This window comes from Bidens hawaiensis, unplaced genomic scaffold (assembly GCF_021521415.1).
Source record: "Bidens hawaiensis isolate Kalapana, Puna unplaced genomic scaffold, B.hawaiensis_p1.1 tig00005935_1, whole genome shotgun sequence".
In the NCBI taxonomy this organism is placed as follows: Eukaryota; Viridiplantae; Streptophyta; class Magnoliopsida; order Asterales; family Asteraceae; genus Bidens; species Bidens hawaiensis.
Window position 1 is genome coordinate 1160033 of NW_027491390.1, and position 21508 is coordinate 1181540.

At 41.2% G+C, this 21508-nt stretch overlaps 2 protein-coding genes across 2 annotated transcripts; one reads left to right on the top strand and one right to left on the bottom strand.

Moving 5' to 3' along the window:
* The first annotated feature begins 2462 nt into the window (after positions 1–2462).
* On the top strand, positions 2463–5622 carry LOC143631037 (fruit protein pKIWI502-like). Its single transcript, XM_077099901.1, has 5 exons — positions 2463–3117; positions 4763–4862; positions 4950–5045; positions 5136–5216; positions 5310–5622. The coding sequence occupies exons 1-5, from the start codon at positions 2561–2563 to the stop codon at positions 5370–5372; spliced, it is 897 nt and encodes a 298-aa protein (XP_076956016.1). The 5' UTR covers positions 2463–2560; the 3' UTR covers positions 5373–5622.
* Positions 5623–6250: 628 nt separating this feature from the next.
* On the bottom strand, positions 6251–9641 carry LOC143631091 (lysM domain-containing GPI-anchored protein 1-like). Its single transcript, XM_077099948.1, has 5 exons — positions 8924–9641; positions 7540–7654; positions 7293–7454; positions 7089–7120; positions 6251–6688 (listed from the first exon to the last, which is right to left on the bottom strand). Exons 1-5 carry the CDS (start codon positions 9564–9566, stop codon positions 6408–6410), a joined length of 1233 nt encoding a protein of 410 aa, XP_076956063.1. The 5' UTR covers positions 9567–9641; the 3' UTR covers positions 6251–6407.
* Positions 9642–21508: the final 11867 nt, after the last annotated feature.

Consider the following 21508-nt stretch of genomic DNA (forward strand, 5'->3'; position numbering starts at 1 on the left):
GTTAGGGTTTTTTTAAGAAAAAATGATGATGTGGTGTGTGGGCCCATAATTTTTATTATTATTTATTTAAAAAATGACAAGTCATCAAATAAAATTAACGGAGTTAATGCTTCATTAGTTTGGGAGTAATAGAAGAAAATGAGGTGAAAGTTGGGAACGATGAGTAGCAAATAATTGAAAATTGGAAATGTTCGATACCAAAAATTAAAGTGGGGATAAATTCCTTTATTGTCTATATTATTATTTTAAAAATTTTTTGTTTTACATGCTGTTAATGTTCTTGGTCTTTTTCTTTATAACTTATTTATTTATGGTCAAACTGGAAGACAAAATATGGATTGATTATTGAATGGTTTTGAGCAGTTCTGACTAAAGCTGATATGCACAAGATTATCAACATATATATGGTTGTGCCAGATTATTATTAGTTTTGTGTCAATTATGACATTGTATCGTATTAGGAACCCGAGTTTGTAGCGGATGAAGAACTTGACCACCACAATCCAGAATGCAAGATTACCATGCATGCATCATTGTTCAATTTCGTCTATTTTAGACTTTCCTTTAACAAAGTTCATCTCGCCTTTCTAAATACTACAACGTTCACTTCTATCAAATACACTTGCTCGTCCACTTTGAGGTGATCCTTTCGTGGTCATGTTCAATGCTTTCTATCACTTTACACACACAAGGTGATTGACTGGTTGGTACATGTTTGTCAAACAAAGAAAAAATCATGTTCATGTGGCCAGTGTTCCTTCCAATCGTAAGCATTGGAAAGAAAGGGTCTTTTATATCATTGCATTTGTAACTTATTTATAAACGCATATTCTCATATTTGAAAGACAACGTGTTTGACAAAAGCTTTGTACAACCTATGCCCGGACACACCCCTTGTGGCTACTAGGAATACCCATCGTGGAAATGTCGAGGGTTCAAAACCATTTACAAGATTGATACTGACATTTTATAAGTCGACTAGTTTGAGCCCCGTGTATTACACGGGAAATTGATGAACATTTTGAAATTTGAATATTAATCAAAATACAATCGACAACACAATTGTTATATATTGTTAATAGAATTACAATTTATATTAAAATTATAGGAATTACTAAGAAACATTATGCAAATATTTACTAATAAGAAAAAATTACTTATACAATACGTTTGTGGTTGTATTGGTCAATATACCTAATTTATCAATAATCAAAATTAGTCCATGTCTGCCTGTAAATCTTGACAAAGCGATATAGATGTCCGTGTGGAAACACGGGTTCTTTCAAGTACAAGTCAACCATATACAATAAAACAAGATTACGTATTAAATCTAAATCTTAAATATATATAAATGAAATCTTCTTAAATTATCTCAAATTACCAGATTGCTTTATTTGTAAATAAAGGTTTATCATGCATTTAAACTAAATTCACGGGTATGGGTCTCACCAAACCTAGATAGGCTTTTAAACGGGTTATAACATCTCATTATATTAAAAATTAATCAAATCAAATATTTTATATGAAAATTCTATAAAATAGGGATATACTAAAAATTAGTATTCGTTTTTTTAATGATACTATTTATAACTAAGAAACAATTTTATAGTAAAAAAAACCGGGTCATGTGTCTCACCAAACCCATATAGTTTTTTTTAAACCGAGTTATAACATCTCATTTATTTGTGAAACGCTTTCATCATCAAATCCTAAGTATATTAATAACTTCTTTACGATAAATAAAATTAAAATCCAAAAAAATATATTAATATGAGAAATGAATAATATAAAACAATCTCGTATTACAGGGTATAAAAGCTAGTTTTATATATATATATATATATATATGTGATAGCTAAGAAAAGAAGAACATGCTTCTAGCCTTCCGGAACAAACCAAAAGAATAAATTTTAATGGCTAGTATGTCGATAAACAAATTTTGTGATATTGTAGTCAATGTATATAATAATTTTTTTTAAAGAATGAAGTATTTTAATTGACTTTTATTTTATATATATGAAAACACTAAAAAAATAATAATAAAACAATATTCTGACCACTTTAATCCAATTTGGCATGTTCTTTTTCTATAGCTAAGTGACTTCATTTTATTACTTAAGGATAAACATGACATTAAAATATAAAAAGAAAAAGAAGAAGAAATAAATAAATATTAACACACTTGCTTTATATATAAATAAAAATAAGACTATTTTTGGTTGGGTAATGACTCACATGGGATCCAAATAACAAATGGGTTTAAAAATGTGAGAATGGTTGAGAGAGTGACAAGTGACATATAGTAGTATTCTTTTATTAGAGTAGTAGATGTTCGTTCAATTATATTCGTTTATATTTGTGAACCCTTCGTGCATATAAAACAAAAATTAAACTAAATCCCAAACACTCCCTCATCTAGTCTTAACCAAACACCAGATATCACCATATCCACATGCCATGCCACGTGTGTGTAGTAAAATACCCACCTGCGCATTTTAACATCCGCCGCCCTAACTAACTTTCACGGCGGCGCATCCTAAAAACAATAACCACCACCACAATGTCTCTCACCACTCTTTCTTCACCGCTTCCCTACCTTAGCTCCCATGCACCTCACCACACACAACCATTCCCCATGGCCACCATCCTCAGCCGCCATCTAAACCCTATCCGTCACCGTCTCCGTCACCGTTCCGTCGCCATCTCCGCCGCCGTCCGCCAACAAAACGACACCGTTCCGTTCACTCCAACACCTCTCGCTGACGTCACACCGGCCGCGGAGTCTCTGTTCCATATCTCAATCGACGTGTCGGAGTCTCCAGATCTGGCATCTACATACACCGCTCCTGGACAGTATCTTCAGCTGCGTATACCTAACGTTGAGAAACCGTCGTTTCTAGCCATTGCTTCGCCTCCGTCGCTTGCGGTTACGAACGGTGTGTTTGAGTTTTTGGTTAAGAGTATTGCTGGATCTACGGCCGAGTTGTTGTGTGGTCTCAGAAGAGGAGATGTTGTGGAGTTGAGTCCGGTTATGGGGAAAGGATTTAATACGAATCAGATTTCGCCGCCCGAGGAGTATCAGTCGGTTTTTATTTTCGCAACCGGATCGGGGATTAGGTATAGTTTTGTCATTTGTGATTACTTTCTGTTTCGAACTTGTATGATTATTTGTTAAATAATATGTATGTTAGCTCATTTGATATTATTGCCCTAATTACTATACGTTTGCGGATTGATTCAACAGGAACGACAATAGCAATATAGGTTAATTGGTATGTATGTTAGCTCATATGGTATTATTGCTCTTATTACTATACTTTTGCAGCTTGATTGAACATGAACAACAATAGCAGTATAGATTAATCAGTACGTATGTTAGCTCTTATTGTATTGTTGCCCTGGTTAGTGGTTACTACACATTTGCAGATTGGTTGAAAATGAGCAGCAATAGCAATAATGCAATATATGTTAATTGGTATGTATGTTAGCTGATATGGTATTGGTGCCCTAATTGCTATACATTTGTAGATGGATTAAACATGAACAACAATAGTGATATAGGTTAATCAGTATGTATGTAGGTTAATCAATATGCATGTTAGCTGATATGGTAGGATTGCTGCCTTAATTACTATGCTCATGCACAGATGAGTTAAGACACGAACAACAATAGCAATATAGGCTAATCGTATGCATGTTAGCTCATATGGTTTTATTGTCCTAATTACTTACATTTGCAGATCGATTGAACATGAACAACAATAGCAATATAGGTTAATTAGTATGTATATTAGTTTATATGGTATTATTGCCCTAATTAATGTACATTTGCAAATGAGTTGAACATGAACAACAATAGCAATATATGTTAGTTGGTATGTATGTTGGCTCATATGGTTATATTTCCCTAATCACCTGCACTTGCTGATTGATTGAACATGAACAACAATAGCAATGTAGGTCAGCATGTATGTTAGCTCTTATGGTATTATTGCCCTAATTATTAGACACTTGCAGATTGATTGTTGAACATGAACAACGATAGCAATATAGGTTCATCTGTATGTATGCTATCTCATAGTTAGTAGATTAATCAGGATGTATGTAGCTCATATGGTATTGTTGTACTATAAACTTGCAGATGAATTGAGCATGAACAACAATAGCAATATAGGTTAATCAATATGCATGTTAGCTCATATGGTATTATTGCTCTAATTACTATACCACTTGCAGATGAATTGAACACAAACAACAAGAGCAATATAGATTAATCAGTAATTCAGTATGCATATTGGCTCATATGTATAGTTTAATCAGTATGTATGTTAGCTTGTATGGTATTATTACCCTAATTACCATATATTTGCAGATTGATTGAACATAAACAAAAGTAGCACTATAGGTTAATCAGTATGTATGTTAGTTCATAATTAGCTGGTTAAACAGTATGTATGTTAGCACATAATTAGCCGGTTAATCAGTATGTATGATGACTCATGTGGCATTATTGCGCTAATTACTATACATTTGCAGATTGCTTGAACATGAACAACAATAGCAACATAGCATTGCTTCATCTTCTTCTCCATAGTCCACTTAATAATTGTTTACTCTGATTACAAAACCTTGCAAGAAAATGATGGATTAGTCAATCTTTTCAGCAGAAACTATGATTTCTTTCATATTATATTATATGATTGACATTATCATTGGTCGGTTCCCTTCAAACAGCTAACTTTTGATAATGTGTGCCATGCAGCCCCATTCGATCGTTAATCGAATCAGGCTTTAGTGCAGACAAGAGATCAGATGTGAGGTTATATTATGGTGCAAGAAACCTTCAAAGAATGGCTTATCAGGTTTCATTTTCAACTGTCAGTTTTCTGTTTACTTTTATCCTCAAATGATTCTAATGTTGTATTTTGTGTTGTACTCAATCATTGCAGGATAGATTCAAATCATGGGAATCTTCTGGAGTTATTATTGTTCCTGTGTTATCTCAGCCTGATGACAGTTGGACTGGTGAAGCTGGCTATGTACAGGTAGACAGACATTGTGTGCATGTTTTGTTTCATTCTTTTTAAGGTTTCTTGTTTCATTTTGCATCCTGTAAATGTGTACGTGCTGAGCAGGCGGCTTTTGCTAGAGCAAAGCAATTGTATGCACCTGACTCAACTGGTGCTGTACTTTGTGGTCAAAAACAGATGGCCGAGGTTAGTTTATATTGCTGTTTGATTAGGAACTACATACACGTGTGCACATTGTATAAAACGTTCTCAAATTAACTGAATGGATGGTATTTGCAGGAGGTTACTTCTATACTTGTTGGAAACGGTGTACCCAGTGAGAAGATCTTGAAGAATTTCTGAGTTCCAGTTTGGTGGATTGTTTCATTCATCCCATTTTGCTGAGTTTCAAGTATCTCAGTTTGGGATCACAGAATAACGCCATTTTTTAGATGTAAATTTACAGTTGTTACCTACATAATTATTAATACCCCACACGCTGGGTGTTCTGTTATTCAGATAATTTACAAGCCCAGATAGAATGTACTTTAAATTGTTGTAGTAGACTATCCAAATTTTGAACTACGCGCGTTGGATGTTGTTTCTTGTGTTCTAGATTACCACAGGCCATCATTGTAGCTTTTCACTTGCGTAAGTAGATTCTTTATTGCCTTATTCACTTGGGGTTGAAGGATAATGCTATCCAGACTGAGCAAAACTGACCCGAACAAAGGGTAATGCTATCCAGACTGACCCAAACTGGCCAGACCTTGCTTTTATTGATTTGTAACTACACTTGTAAAGTAAAATCTTAGCGACCACTTAGTTTGAGAACTGCCGAAAGCGTCATCTTCATTTCGTGACTCTAATGAGTACTTCAGAAATCAGATGGTAGGATGGTTTTTATCAATTCGGTTTTTGGATTTAGTTTTTAACCAGAAGTAATCCTTTTGCAAAAGCGGTCCTGATATCATTATCACTAGACTCCGCCTTCATAATAACTGAGAAGGGTTGCACACAAAGCGCCTATATATCATAACATTTACATTGAATTACTATTAACTCTATATATTCCTCCCGTATGTTTTATGTATAACTCTATATATTCATCCCGTATCTTTTATGCGACTAGAAGAAATTATATGGATGAAAATATAAACCGAAAGTAAATCTCTTAGGCATACTAGAAAGTCCAAAAAGAGACGGCTACATTAGACAACACAAAAATCAAATGAGGGCATCATCCAACATCAACATTCAATCATTTGAATCAAATGACAAAGTCCAAAAAAGTTGACTACAAACATCCCTAATCCGAAACCTCATACCAGAAGACAGTCTAACCGCATGCAAATACGATAAATATACAACATGTTTGTACCAAATCGAGGCAAAATATTACAAGAATGGAACCATCACCTTGAGAACCAAAACCAGAACCATGGCTAGTGAGAAACTGGATAATGGGTTGACCAATGTGCACGCACCAGAGGAACTTGCACTAGGACCATTTGCAGATGGAGGGAACGCAATGCTTGAGCCAGTTGATGGCACCACCGAGCCAGGAAGACTACCGATTGGTGCGCCACCGAGCTGGAAAGGTGAAGGTGCTGGAGCCGATACCATGTCTGGGCTAACCATGGTTGGTGGTGCAATTAGTGGTGGAACCTGCTGTGGCCCTGCAACATGTTTAACAAACCAAGCGTGAAGTTAACATTTGAGCGTGAAGTTCATTCATTAAAATGAACAAGCATGAACGCATGTCTCGTTCTACGTTTGTCATTTTACGTTTAATTTAGTCTAGTTTTAATAATTGTTTTGACACAACACATTGTTGTTCACATTAATTTTAATTCGTTTTAGCTCAGTTACGTTCGTTCATGAACCGTTCGTTTATACTGTTAAGGAACAAACATAAATACACTCATTTTCTTAACGACCGGACAAAAACAAGAAAACTAGTACTTAATGATTCGTGTTTGATCGTTTGTTCAGTTAAAGTTAAACGAACAACCACTTTGTCATTATTGTTTTATGCAAGTTTCTATAAAAAAAATAATTTTTTTAAGATCAATTTACCTGGGCATCGCGGTTGAAGAGAACTTGACAACCTGCAGTGGAGAATTAAATCAAAATGAGACCAAAATACCCTTCACTAATTACAAATTAAGGGGATCTTATTAACCCCTTGTTTTTTTCTATTTTAACAATGATAATTAGCAAGTATGGAATTATTTTTTTAAAAGTTTCCAACTTTTCAAAATATAAAGTTCAGAAACATACGTGGTGACTATCGTTCCGTTAACAAAACCGCCATAACTGCAAGACGTGACATTGCAACCAGCACTACTCTGTTGAACCGTAATATTTCCAAGCATAAGATTGCTACCTTTGCATTGCATGCTTGAACAAGAAACTGATAATGAAGCCGGTTGACAATATAACCTACACCAAACAAATATAAAAAAATAATATATCTTAAAATAAAAAAAAACAGCCTCTTTAACAATGGCATGAGTGTAATTATAACCTGCTCCCTGGTGTGCAACTACATTCGACACAATGATCTGCTGTGACCGCATAGGCTCCGTTTGGTACAGATAACGCATAGTCAGACGCGTATCTCGGGAAGTTTGACGCGCAAGCTGAAAATAACCCACAAAATATATCAATTCATAACAAAAGGCAAGTTCATATTAAAGTGCGAATACAAATACTTATGGTGAATGCTAAGACAATTACCAATATTAACCGAACAAACATGAACATGCTCCGTTATACTAAGAAATTACCAATATTAGCCATAACACTTGGCCATCAAATGATTAAAATTACTCCTAAATAATCAGAAAATCATAACTGTTATTACTAGGTTTGCGACAAGCAGGGCCACTCGTCAAACTCAGATCGACAAAAAGCCCAAAACAAGCCGAGCTTTTTCTAGCTTGAGCCTAGCCCGAGCCTAAAATACAACTCATTTGGTTATCGAGCCCGAGCTTGAGCCTTGTATGAGAAGCTTATTTCCCTTTTGTATTTTTAAGTTTAACCTCTTTTAGACTTATATAGTTATATGTATTAAATTCACACTGCAAGGCTGAAATCGAGCCAAGCTTTGACTCGTTTAAGCCTTAAGATACTACATGACATGAGCTCAAGCCGAGCTTAGTCTCGCTTAAGGTTTTTCTCATAATATATAAAAATAATTGAAAACATACATAAATTAATTTATAAATGAAAAACAAGCCAAGCCCGAGCTTCAAATAGAGCTTGTTTAGTCATCAAACCCGAGCTCGAACCTTGTTTGGAAAGCTAGTTTAGGCCTTAACAAGCCTCATGCCTTTTTAAGCTTTACCTCTTTTAAACTTCCATGCTTTAATTTCACACTACACAACCGAGCTCAAGCCTATCTTACGCTCGCTTAAACTTTATCTCAAAATAAATAAAAACTAAGTAAAACCATATACAAATTAATTAACCTAGCCTAATAAAAACATTTTATAAGCCGCACTCGATCTCAAGTTCTCGTAAGTCAAAACAAGTCAAGCTCATCCTCGGCTCATTTACCTCTTCTAGACTTTCATGTTTTAATTTCACACTACACAACCAACCTCGAGCCAAACTTAAGCAGCTAGTCACTATATTTTTCTCAAAATAATTAAAACCGTATATAAATTAATGAACAAAACAATAAAGAACCACAAGCCCGAGCTTAAAAAAAACTCACGGGCCGAGCTCAAGCCTAAGCTCCCGTAAGTCAAAACAAGTCACGCTCAGGCTCGGCTCGCTTACCTCTTTTAAACTTTTAATTTATATAATTAAAACCGTATATAAATTAACCTTTGAACTAAACAAATAACAAACCAACCGCGCCCGAGCTTAAAAAAAACAACTCATAAACCGAGCTCACTCATTACCGGGCAACGGAACAGCGAGAATATCCCCGTCCTCAACCGCGGCATTCCCCAACGCATTAACCCCCATTAAATCCGTAACCGTGGTCTTATACCTAACCGCAATACCCGCCAACGTATCGGTCGCCTTAACAACATACAACAAATAAACCGCGGGCACATTATTATCCGTCCCATTAAAACAAGTACACGGCAACGGCACCACCAAGCTCTGACCCACATCCAACACATTCGGGTCGGGTATGTCATTCGCTTCCTTAATCTGGTCACCGGAGACCAGCCCACCGTAGACCACGTCAGCAATGTTGGAAAGAGTGTCTGACGGCCGTGTTTTGTAACGGGTGGAGACTGATTTACGAATCCCGTCGGTGCAGGTGCATGTGATGGGTATGTTGATGGGTAGTTGTGACGGCAAGATGTGGGATGATACGTCTGGTGTTGTGAAGTCGATTGAGTTGGTGGATAATAATAATATTGGGTCGATTTGGAATAAGGAGGCGAGTTCGGAGAGTTTGAGGTCGGTGTAGAGGGTGTAGCCCAGGAGTGAGGTGCAGGTGTCGGTGGTGGAGCATGGTTCGATGGTGGATTTGGGTGTTACGGTGGTGATGGTGGTTAAGAGGAAGAGGATGGTGGCGATGAGGGGCATTTTGGGAATTAGGGTTTTTGGGAGAGAGTGTGGAAGATGGTGGAGGCTTTTTGCAGAGGTGGTGGTGGTGGTAATAATATTAATAATATTATTGTTTGTGTTTAAAGTAAGAGTACAAGTTTTGATGCATGAGTTACATGTTTGTGAAAGAGACAAAAGAATTTGAGTTGAGTTCTTGTCTTGCTGTGTCAATATTCAAAACGTTCAAATATTTTGAATCGGGCATCATTATTATATATAACATTCACGCTAAGCGTCAACTGGGTCACATAACGATACCGTGTTGGTCGATATTTTTTTTTTGTTTTCTTTGGTTTTTGTTGTTTTTTTTTGTTTTAGTTTCGACCTGTAATGAACATAATGAAAACTGTAAAATGTTATTTTTTTTATCTTTTTTACTATTTTGTTTTAGTTATGGTATCGTGACGGAAACCAACCGAATCTGCGTAGACTCATTGCGTTTTGTTTTAATTCCAATACCGTAATCCGACTGAATTTGCATAGATTCACCACCTCAACGTTCGAGATTGATAACGGTTGGGTTTTACTAATGATCGAGTTTTTACCGACCGACGTCACGCCATTGGTACACCTCGGTTCTTATATTTTGTTTGTTTTATTTTTTGGTGTAGTTCTGGTACAATAACACACGTAACCGAAACCGGTCGAATTTGTTTCGACTTACCGCACCAACGTATGGATTTTACTATCGTCCAGATTTTTCCGACTTGTCCAGCGCAACGTGCCAGTAAGAACACTACTTTCAAATAATTTCTTTTTAGAATGACGACTTTTTTATGTGTTACGTTACCATACTTTTTAATCAGTTTCACATTTGTTTCAGAGTTTGGCTTAGTCGTTTCTCCCAGGATACCATACCGTCGGCAGACATTTGACAGCTGTTGTGCCACCACAAGAGCGTAACTCTCTGAGTTACACACGGTGGACTAAAATCTGGATGAGCTTGGAATTCGAACCGACAACCTCACAAGGCCTAGCTCGAATCATTCATTGTCATAGTCCACTAAAAATGATAAAAGTAAGTGAGTGAGATCAAATTTAAGTATGTACCGAAGAATTCAAGTCTCATGTCACTAAACCATAAGTTGGGAATAAATTGGACATCATTTCAAATAAATAACATATATTTAGATTATTTAAAAATAAGATAAATGTTTTAAATAGTTATTCTTGTTATAAGAGGTGCATGCGTGTTTGCTTATGGAAATTTGCATTTTAAAAATGTCTATAATATATATAAACGAAGATATAAAAATCCTACGTGTCGCGATGTGATCGCTCCCCCTTTTTTTGGAGTCACCAAATTTGCTTGATTTTTAAATTGAGTCTTCTCATGCATTTAACCCAAATTTATGGGTATAGGTCTTACCAAACCCAGATATTCCTTAAACGGGTTATAACATCTCATTAAATTAAAAATTATTCTCACCAAATAATTGATGTAAAAATCCTATAAAATAGGATATAATAAAAATTAATATATGATTTATTTTAATATATATATATATATATATATATATATATATATATTATTTAAATTAAAAAACCAGTTTGATAGTAAAAAAAATAAACAGGTCTTGAGTTTCATCAAACCATACGTATATTATTAACTTTCATAAATATTATTTATAATTAAAAAATCAATTTTATAGTAAAAAATATAAACGGGTCTTGGGTCTCATCAAAACCATATAGCTTTTAAACCGGGTTATAACATCTCATTTATTTGTGAAACAATTTATTATCAAACCATAAGTATATTATTAACTTTCATACAATAAAAAAATATAAATTCAAAAAATAAATAAATATTAGAACAAACAATATAAAACAACCCCCGTATAAAAACTAGTATATATATATTCATAAATAAAATTTGAAGATGCTAGAGGAAAGATTATGAGATTGCTAAGGAATTAAGGAATTAGGCATCCATGTGTTGTAAGAAAAGAATAAACCTTTATTGTCATTTGGTAAATATTTATTTATGTTTTTAATTTTTTTTTTCAATAACAAAATTTTACCATTAACTTGCATTTGCAAAAACTCACAACCTTATATTTATGAGAGGAACAACGTATCATAGAACAATAAGACATGTGTATTTATGTTTTTCATTATTAGTTTACTTTCAAGTTTTGAACAAGAGTGTTTGTTTTATGTTAAAAAGTGAGGATATTGTGATTTTATGAAAAGAAAAATTTGTGATGAATAAATAAGAGAGACAACAAATAATATGTGTATATATATGATGTCATTTATAAATATTATTATTACTATTATATTAATGTATATGAAGAGGTAGGTCCCAGCAGAGCCCAGTTGGACCCGCAAGACTCACCTCAAAGAGGGACGTCTGCGCAGTTGAACCCGCGAGACTCACCTTCAACAGGGACGTCTGCGCAAAGGCTAAACTCGCAAGACTCACCTTGAAGAGAGACGTCTGCGCAGAAACCAACTGGATCCGCAGGACCCACCATGCTCAGAGACGTGACGTCCTTACGCGCAGTACGCAAGCTGTTCCCGCAGGAAAAGCCTCCCAATGGTCGACGTACTCCGCCTGTTCCCGCAGCAACGGATACTAGCCATCAGGAAAGGCTACCCGCGCAGCAAGGCTACACGCACAAGGCACTTAACTCTTAAATAATTCAGTAATGTCACCTGAAGAATGAGTGAGCAAGCCGGGAATACTCCCGCACAAAGCCGGGAAAACTCCCGCCCAAATGAGCCAGTCCGTACGCTACTGGAGGATCTTTTGTACTGTACCTGACGAGGTATGGACAAAAGATCTGACCAAAGCTGCGACAGCTCGCTGACAACAGTACAACGAGCAGCATGCTCTATTACTTAATGTCACTATCAGCCGCTGCCTACTCACCAACCTGTCGTAGCACGTGCATAGCCTGCAGTTGGTGGAAAAGGAATAGTACACAGCCGGCCTGGTCACTATCAGCCGCTGCCTACCCACCAACCACCAGCATGGCATGTGCGTAGCCCACAGTTGGCAGAACGGGAATACTATTCAGCCGGCTGTACCTTCTTGGAAACCTACCTTCGGCTATAAATACTCCAACACCTTGGAATGGTATGATTATCTCATTATCTCATTATCTCATCTTCTCTAGCAATCTCTTAATATACACTTATATTCAAGAGCAATCTAGTCTGATTCTCACGCCGGAGGGTGGTCACAAGGAGGTACCCCCCCTTCTCAGTGACGAGCTCACGGTGTCTGTTTTGCAGGTCATCAGAAGAACCATCTTTTCCGGACATAACCCTCGTGGGAAACATCTATTTAACCCCCAGATTATCCGTAATCTGCCCGGGGTCAATTAGTGTTTCTTCATTGGCGCCATCCGTGCATAAAAGCTAGAACTAATTTTCAGTTTTTTCAAACTTCTGGAAAGATGGTTAAGGTTACTCCGTTGCCAAAGCCAGCGAGTGACCAAGAAATCCCGGTAATCACAACCCCAGCTACTGGGAGGAACACCGGCGATCACACAAATTTTACGAACACTACTCCGGTTACTCAAGCCGGAGCAAGTGCAGTAAATTTTACGAACACTACCCCGGTTACCCGAGCCGGGGCAAGTGCAGTAAACAATCATCCCCTAGGATTCATTGATACCCAGGCGGAAAGACGACAGACGAGGTTCCCCCACCAAACACTTGATCAAGTTAAAGCGTGGGCGGAAGCACGTCAGAAAGAATTCCAAGCTGAGTTGGACGAACACTTACGTTCACTCCAACAGGCTGACGAATTCGGAAGCACTCGACAACAGCTTAACATGAGCAATGAGTGCGAGTACTTGAACGATGATTCGGAGGAATCCGACACCGACGTAAACCCTCGCCATAGAGCGAAAGGGAAGCGTAAGGAAACGGACTTCCAACCAAGAAGGAATTTTGGAGAAACCTTCAAGCCAAAAAACGCGGTTGGAAACCCACGTGACTTCTCTAAAACCTTCAGACCAACCGCTGCAAATGCGGGAACCTCCAAGTTTGCAAGGGACATTGTGGAACTAATCGCCCCAAAAAGTGCCAAACAGATGTCCAACATCGGCACTTATGATGGTATATCCGACCCAGATGATCATTTGAACAGATTCATAGCGGGGGCAACCGTCAGCAACTGGACGGAACCCACGTGGTGTTATATGTTCCAGATGACGCTGGTTGGAGCAGCCAGAGCGTGGTTCAACCGTCTACCGGTCCACCACATCTACGATTGGGCAGACTTCCAACAGAAGTTCAGCCAACACTTCAGTCAACAAAGAAAGTACACTGAAGAGCAATGGGCAATCCTCAACTGCATCCGAGAGGAAGATGAGTCTTTACTAGACTTCATCACGCGCTTCAATTCAAAGAAGCTAAGTCTGGGCAATATTAGCGAAGATCTTGTTCGCGCTGCTTTCATCCAGGGCGCGAAAGACCCAGAGCTCATCCGCACCTTAACGGGTAAAGATGGCATGCCATCCACATGGGATGCCATCATGACAGCAGCTAAACGCTTCGCGGAAACGGAAAAGCAACTGGGTAGAGATCTTCCCCAAAGCACAAACCTCTACACCCAGAAAACAAGAGAAAACAACGTCCTTACCGCCCGACTAAACAAAAAGAGGAAGCTAGGTATTTGGCAGTCAAGGGTAAACTTTGACACCTCATCCGGCTCATACCCTCGGTTAGGCGAAAATGATAACATGCGGTCGTCAAACCGGAACTCCAGATGGACGCCACTCACCAAAAGCGTCACCGAAATATTTGACACCGAGAGGCTCCCATGGCCAAAGGCTCCAATAATCCGAAAGCGTCACAACGCTGATCAGAGCAAATTCTGTGACTTCCACAGGACAAAAGGCCACACCACCGACGAATGCATAGACTTGAAGGACATCATCGAGACATTCGTCAGAGATGGAGAACTCGCACACCTCGTGGCGTACAGGATGCTGAGCAGGCCAACGCGTGTAGAACCCCAGTTGGGAAAAACACGAAACTGCAGCTTCAATGTTGGAGACTACATGCTGCGTAAACAACGAGATTCCGAACAAAGTGCATATCGGCTCGATGGCACTCCCATCCAAACAACATGGAAGGGAGCTTAATTACACAGTGCATGTAGATCAATTCCAAACTTGTAAAATAAAAGGCCCAGAGCCACTTCTAATGGAAATGATTCTCCTTATCACATTGACGCTGATAATCTTACATTTATACTTATGAACTTTCCACACTGATATACCGGTCTTCACCGCATACATAAGTGGGGAAGTAAGTCGTTGCGTGTGGAAGGCGGCAAAACCCGCATAAACACAAAAAACGGCCAACCTTCATGCAGGTCAGTTATAGGTAATGTTGGGTCATCCCACTAAATGAAAGTGTCGGTCCTACCCGCACAAATCATGATAGAGGAAACCGAACTAACCTATTGACAACCGCGCGTCGAACGGTTAATTTATTCAAAACACTGATATGCCGGTTTTCACCGCATAAATAAGTGTGAAGAAATCGTTGCGTGTGGACGGCGGCAAAACCCGTGTAAGCACAAAAAACAGATGAGGACAACCTTCACGTAGGTCAGTTATAGGTAAAGTTAGGTCATCCCACTAAATGAAAGTGCCGGTCCTAACCGCACAAATCATGATAGAGGAAACCGAACTAACCTATTGACAACCGCGCGTCGAACGGTTAACTTATTCAACACGGATATGCCGGTATTCACCGCATAAATAAGTGTGAAAAGTCGTTGCGTGTGGACGGCGGCAAAACCCGCATAAACACAAAAAACGGCAAACCTTCACGCAGGTCAGTTATAGGTGAAGATCGGTCATCCCACTAAATGAAAGTGACGGTCCTACCCGCACAATCATGATAGAGGAAACTGAACACTAACCTATTGACAACCGCGCGTCGAACGGTTAACTTGTTCAAAACACTTGGAAATTTGCTAAGTTAAAGTATGCACGAGCGAATCATATATGGTTTATGCGGCAAAACAAGTGCCAAATTAAGCTATAATATGCATGAGCAAGTCATAACGTCTATAAAGCAAGTCATCCAGTGAAAGTGGCGGTCCTACCCGCACAAAGATTTATACATTCCATAAAAATTCAAGTATTACAAGAATGGCCGGGTATCTACCCGCCTACAAGAATATAAATCTATACAAAGACGTAAATCTATCCTAACAGTGGGAAGGGATTTAAAAGATCAAGCTTCAGGGCCACTCCCTCCGAACCCACTTGTACCCGCACCATCAGTTGGCTGGGGCGGTTCAAGGAAGGTCTTGAGAATGGTTAGCCCATCATCAGCAGCAGCAACTTCGTTCACCTTCTCCACCACCGGGTGCGGGAAGGCGGCATACTGGTTCACCGCTTGGTCATATACAGCTTCAGTATCCACATCATATAAAGGGAAGTTGGAAGGCGGGATGCCCTTCTCAACGAACCCTAGACCAAGCAGGAAGCCAGCCTTTTCCCCATCCTCATGAGAAGCGTTAAGGGCTGCGCTCATGGCATCGTCATATGATGTGTCCGTGAAGACCCGATGCACAACCTACAAAACAAAAATACCAAGTATCAAAACCTTTTCTAAGTACAAAGAAAAGTGTAAAGTCGTTATGAAGCTAAGCTTACCTGCGACAACGCTTCTCGTAGAAGCCATCCTTGGTAACCAGAGCCTCCTGGAGGGCAGCTTGAGCTTGGTTACGGGCGCGTTCGGCTTCACCTTTGTTAAGGTTGGCAAGCAACACTTCCTTAGCAGCAGCCTCTTCAACGCCCTTTAGCTTACGCTCAGTATGGTCAAGCATACCCCTCTGGTCCAAGATCTCTTGAAGCTTCTTGGCGTCTTCCATGGCCAAGGCGTCATGAGCCTGCTGGAGCCTCTCAAGTTTGGCTTTGAGCTCCTCATTCTCGGCGCGCAGAGGCTCCGCAACAGCTTCAGCCTTGGTGGCCCTCTCGGTTGCGTTCCGCGCAGTTTCCTTAGCCAACCGAAGCTGTTCGTTAACAGCTTGGGTAGCCTTGGAACGGGCCTCGAGACGGGCCTGAACTTCAACCTCAAGGGCCTTGAAGGCCTTCTCCTTCTCCGCAGCAACGGCGGAGAGTCTCCTGTTCTCCTCCCGGATAGCCCGCGCCTGAGCTACTTCTTGGATACGAGCCGCCTTTAACTTGTCGTTTTCACGACAAAGCAGCTCGACGCGCGGCTGCATTCGGGCAAGGAGAATTCGAAGCTCATTTGTCAGCCTACCCTCCTGGTAGTTGGACATGGCTTCTCCCAACGCGCCACTTGGGGCCGCGTGACGCGCCCACCCGACGCATTCCACAGGCGTCTGAAGGGTTGTTCCCCGGCGGATGTTCCACCGTGGAACATACACCTCATTCGAATCCGACACTGCAAAAACAAGAAACAGTTAGGAAAAGATGAGATATATTAAAAAAAAAAAAAAGATAACAGGCCAAAATAACCCTACGCACCTGTAGGGTAGACAACAGGCCGATAGCCACCAAACCCATCACCTGAACCTAACGGATATCCATCCAAGAGGTCAGGCAGATGGGAAGGAGGCAGAGATTGGCTAGAAGCCCCGAACATACCTGCTGAACCGGCCGGGGACGAGGTAGTCGCCGGCGCCGGAGGCACGGTCGAAGCCGCTGCGGTAGAGACCATCGGAGGTGAACTCACTGGAGGTGAACTCACAACCGTGGCCGCTGCTGCGGAAGAACCCGCAGAAAATATCACCGCCGGCTCAGTGAATGACGCCGTGAATATGGCACTGACAGCCGGCGGAGATGACGTTACAGTTGGAACAGTTGCCTCAACAGGATGAGCAAATGAACCAATACTGCAAACAGGCGCAGCCGCCTGGGTCGTCGCCTCGGGTAGGTTGACCAAACCTACAGTCATTGGTCCAGAAATGCTCCTTCCCGCATCACTTTGGAATGCAGTTGCATCCACGCCTGCATGAAGACAAGATAGTTAAATATAATGACGGAAGGATATGCAGTTAAAGTAGATGAAAATTATACTTACGAGTTCTCTTCAGCTTGAAGGTTCTGATAGGCGGGGACGAACCCGATGGAGCCGGCCTCTTCACGCCGCTCACCGTCGTCATCCTGGGCTGCTCAGAGGTGACAGCTGTCTCAACCTCCGGAACAGTGGTCTCATCACCACCAGGGTTCCCCGCCACTTCTTCACTCTCGGTCTCTGACTCTGACCGATTCCCCTGATCAGCAGTGGAGGCAACCTTCGCCTTACCCTTCCCGCTAGCAGCCTTCTTCTTCCGCGTGAAGAAAGGACCATCTGCGGATTCCTCATCAGAAGATGACAAAATTAGAGGAATTCCAGCAGAGGTTTGAGCATTGACAGGGCGAGGGTTAAATAACTCCTTACCTGGCCGCGTGGCGCTCAGAATCAGGTGGCCCGGCGGGTAGACTTCCACAAACCGATCCGCTGTTTGCTCCAAGATGGGCAACTCGTTCTCATCAAGAGCACGGGTACCCATCCGAGCGGGACCACCAGCTTCCCGCGGATGCAGGAGTGATTGTAGGTCGTTTCCCTCTGAAAACAAAAGAAAAACAGTTAGAAGAAAACTTTAAATCAGCAAAGAAGATGAAGCATACCGTAAGGGATAGAGTTCAAACCGTATTCAAGGACGATGGGAATCTGTGGCGCCTCCGCCCCAGCATCCTTCCACACCCGGCTCATCCCGAGCATCACCATCCCGGACTCCGCAAAGCGGTAAACCGGAGACTGGACCCGGGAAATCTTGGAGAACCATTCCGCCTCCTGGTAGTTGGAGGCGTGAAGGTTCGGGAGAGCTCTCCCGTTTTTGAACGTCATCGCTATGGGGACGACGCGAGCGGAGATATAGAAGAACTCCCGCTTCCAAGACCGAAGACTGCGCTCGGTAGCGCAGATCTTCAAACCCTTGATCCGAGTGACCAAGGTATACCACCCCTGGATGCACCTCCAGGAATAGAAGGTCATCAGGCGGTCGACATGGGGCTCCACGCCCAGAATGAGGCACACTTATTCAAAATGGCGAATCTTGGCGATCGCCATTGGGTGTACCTCCGTCAGATGTACACCGTGTCTCTCCAAAACACGGTACACAAACTTCGTCAATGGGAACCTGAGATTCCCATAAACGAAGAATGCGGCATACACCCCTATCTTGCCCTTGGGGGCATCGTACACCGTCTGATGAGGCTTAGGAAACTCAGGCTCGAAAGGCTCGAGCATGAACTTCCTAACAATGTACTGGTACAGGTCGACGGTAAGAGCACACTGGCACTCACCAGCAGTACTCTTATCGTCCTTATCAGAAGTAGACGACGGATTCTCGGCATACACGTCAAACTCCTCGGCGGTAGCCTCAAGATCATGAATGGAAGACATGTTTTGAATGTAAAGAAGAACGATTTCAGGAGAATGCTCGACAGAAAAGTTAGAGTATTCGCCGGAAATCGTTTAGAAGAAGAAGAGAGGTGAAACTGTGAGTTGAGATGCAACATCTCCTCCCTTTATATACTCATCGCAATGAATGCGATGAATTTAATGCGGAAGAGAGAGGAAAGCGCAGGTGCATTGAAACTATGACACGTGGAATATGCAAGCTGGCAACAACTGTTGACAGGATGCGTGCCGTAAACTTCGCGGCCACGCGCCCGAAAACTCGCGCCCACGCGCCTGAAAAAGCGTCTGGAATGACCATATACTGTCACGTCGCCATAACTTCCTGCACGTCCTGACACTGTCAGAAGAAACCGTCGGACGACGTTTCAACAGTTTGGACTGTTCTTATCCTTTCACCAACTCTTCGAATTTCAAAAAGATACAAAAAGATTCAAAAGTAAGCGGGACTATACCCCTTACCTTGGCAACCAAGTAACTATAAGACAAGTGCGAGTACAGTGTTAAGGCAAAACCCTTCACATACTTAGCACCTGCAGGGAATTGAAGCCAAGAATACCTCGGCAACCAAGTAACTATAAGACGGGTGCGGGTACAGTGTCAAGGCAAAATCATTCACATACTTAGCACCCGTAGGGAATTGAAGCCAGGAATACCTTGGAAGTAAAGTAACTATAAGACGAGTGCGGGTACAGTGTCAAGGCGAAACCCTTCACATACCTAGCACTCCGCAGGGAATTGAAACCAAGAAGGATCTTCTGGGCCATGCTTGCGGAAACGGGAATAACATCCCCGCATAGCGGGAACGTCGAGAACTAGATTGTTTGAAGCTCCAAGATGGAATTGGTTGTTTAACATAATTGATCACTATGTTCAAAACTACCAAAACCTCATGGAGAATCTACACAAGTGGAACTCAACGCTCCTGACTTGCGAGGAGGTTACAGACCTACCCGCATCATACCCAAAGATCAAGCAGAAAAGTCGGGAATTTCTGCACGTGACATTAGGACTTCCGCGGGAAGAATCCCCATGGAAAACCTTAAAACTAAACCCTTTTCAAAACCCTTTGCTTAAGTCCAAAAGTTCACCTCACTTATTAACAATTCATGAGAAGAACATTGGACTGGGGGGACTTGAAGAGGTAGGTCCCAGCAGAGCCCAGTTGGACCCGCAAGACTCACCTCAAAGAGGGACGTCTGCGCAGTTGAACCCGCGAGACTCACCTTCAACAGGGACGTCTGCGCAAAGGCTAAACTCGCAAGACTCACCTTGAAGAGAGACGTCTGCGCAGAAACCAACTGGATCCGCAGGACCCACCATGCTCAGAGACGTGACGTCCTTACGCGCAGTACGCAAGCTGTTCCCGCAGGAAAAGCCTCCCAATGGTCGACGTACTCCGCCTGTTCCCGCAGCAACGGATACTAGCCATCAGGGAAGGCTACCCGCGCAGCAAGGCTACACGCACAAGGCACTTAACTCTTAAATAATTCAGTAATGTCACCTGAAGAAGGAGTGAGCAAGCCGGGAATACTCCCGCACAAAGCCGGGAAAACTCCCGCCCAAATGAGCCAGTCCGTACGCTACTGGAGGATCTTTTGTACTGTACCTGACGAGGTATGGACAAAAGATCTGACCAAAGCTGCGACAGCTCACTGACAACAGTACAACGAGCAGCATGCTCTATTACTTAATGTCACTATCAGCCGCTGCCTACTCACCAACCTGTCGTAGCACGTGCATAGCCTGCAGTTGGTGGAAAAGGAATAGTACACAGCCGGCCTGGTCACTATCAGCCGCTGCCTACCCACCAACCACCAGCATGGCATGTGCGTAGCCCACAGTTGGCAGAACAGGAATACTATTCAGCCGGCTGTACCTTCTTGGAAACCTACCTTCGGCTATAAATACTCCAACACCTTGGAATGGTATGATTATCTCATTATCTCATTATCTCATCTTCTCTAGCAATCTCTTAATATACACTTATATTCAAGAGCAATCTAGTCTGATTCTCACGCCGGAGGGTGGTCACAAGGAGGTACCCCCCTTCTCAGTGACGAGCTCACGGTGTCTGTTTTGCAGGTCATCAGAAGAACCATCTTTGCCGGACATAACCCTCGTGGGAAACATCTATTTAACCTCCAGATTATCCGTAATCTGCCCGGGGTCAATTAGTGTTTCTTCAGTATACAAAATGAAAATGTAAAACCCAAGAAAGGAATAATCGGTTTGTTTGATTCGTTATAATGAGATGAGTAAAATATAATAGTATTTTTCTTCTTACACTAAAAAAGGAGTTTGACATGTTAAGTTACTTTATAGACATAAATCTAGATGGATATCACATCTAACCACACAACAAAGAGAAACTTTACATATTTCGGGTGTTGGTTTCCGCACAATCTAAGCGGATGATAGTTCTTGCTTTACTTTTTCAAATAGCTCTCGCATTGAGCGAGTACCTGTCAAATAATCGGGTAAGCAACCAATACGAGTAGTAAAATGAT

Excerpts from the sequence above, each read along its gene's own strand:
- LOC143631091 (XM_077099948.1), bottom strand. The coding sequence starts at position 9,566 with ATGCCCCTCATCGCCACCATCCTCTTCCTCTTAACCACCATCACCACC. Across the intron at positions 7,455-7,539 it reads AGTTGCACACCAGGGAGCAG|GTTATATTGTCAACCGGCTT; the intron begins GTTATAATTACA and ends TGTTTGGTGTAG. Across the intron at positions 6,689-7,088 it reads TCTTCAACCGCGATGCCCAG|GGCCACAGCAGGTTCCACCA; the intron begins GTAAATTGATCT and ends AACATGTTGCAG.
- LOC143631037 (XM_077099901.1), top strand. The coding sequence starts at position 2,561 with ATGTCTCTCACCACTCTTTCTTCACCGCTTCCCTACCTTAGCTCCCAT. Across the intron at positions 4,863-4,949 it reads TTCAAAGAATGGCTTATCAG|GATAGATTCAAATCATGGGA; the intron begins GTTTCATTTTCA and ends CAATCATTGCAG. Across the intron at positions 5,046-5,135 it reads GTGAAGCTGGCTATGTACAG|GCGGCTTTTGCTAGAGCAAA; the intron begins GTAGACAGACAT and ends CGTGCTGAGCAG.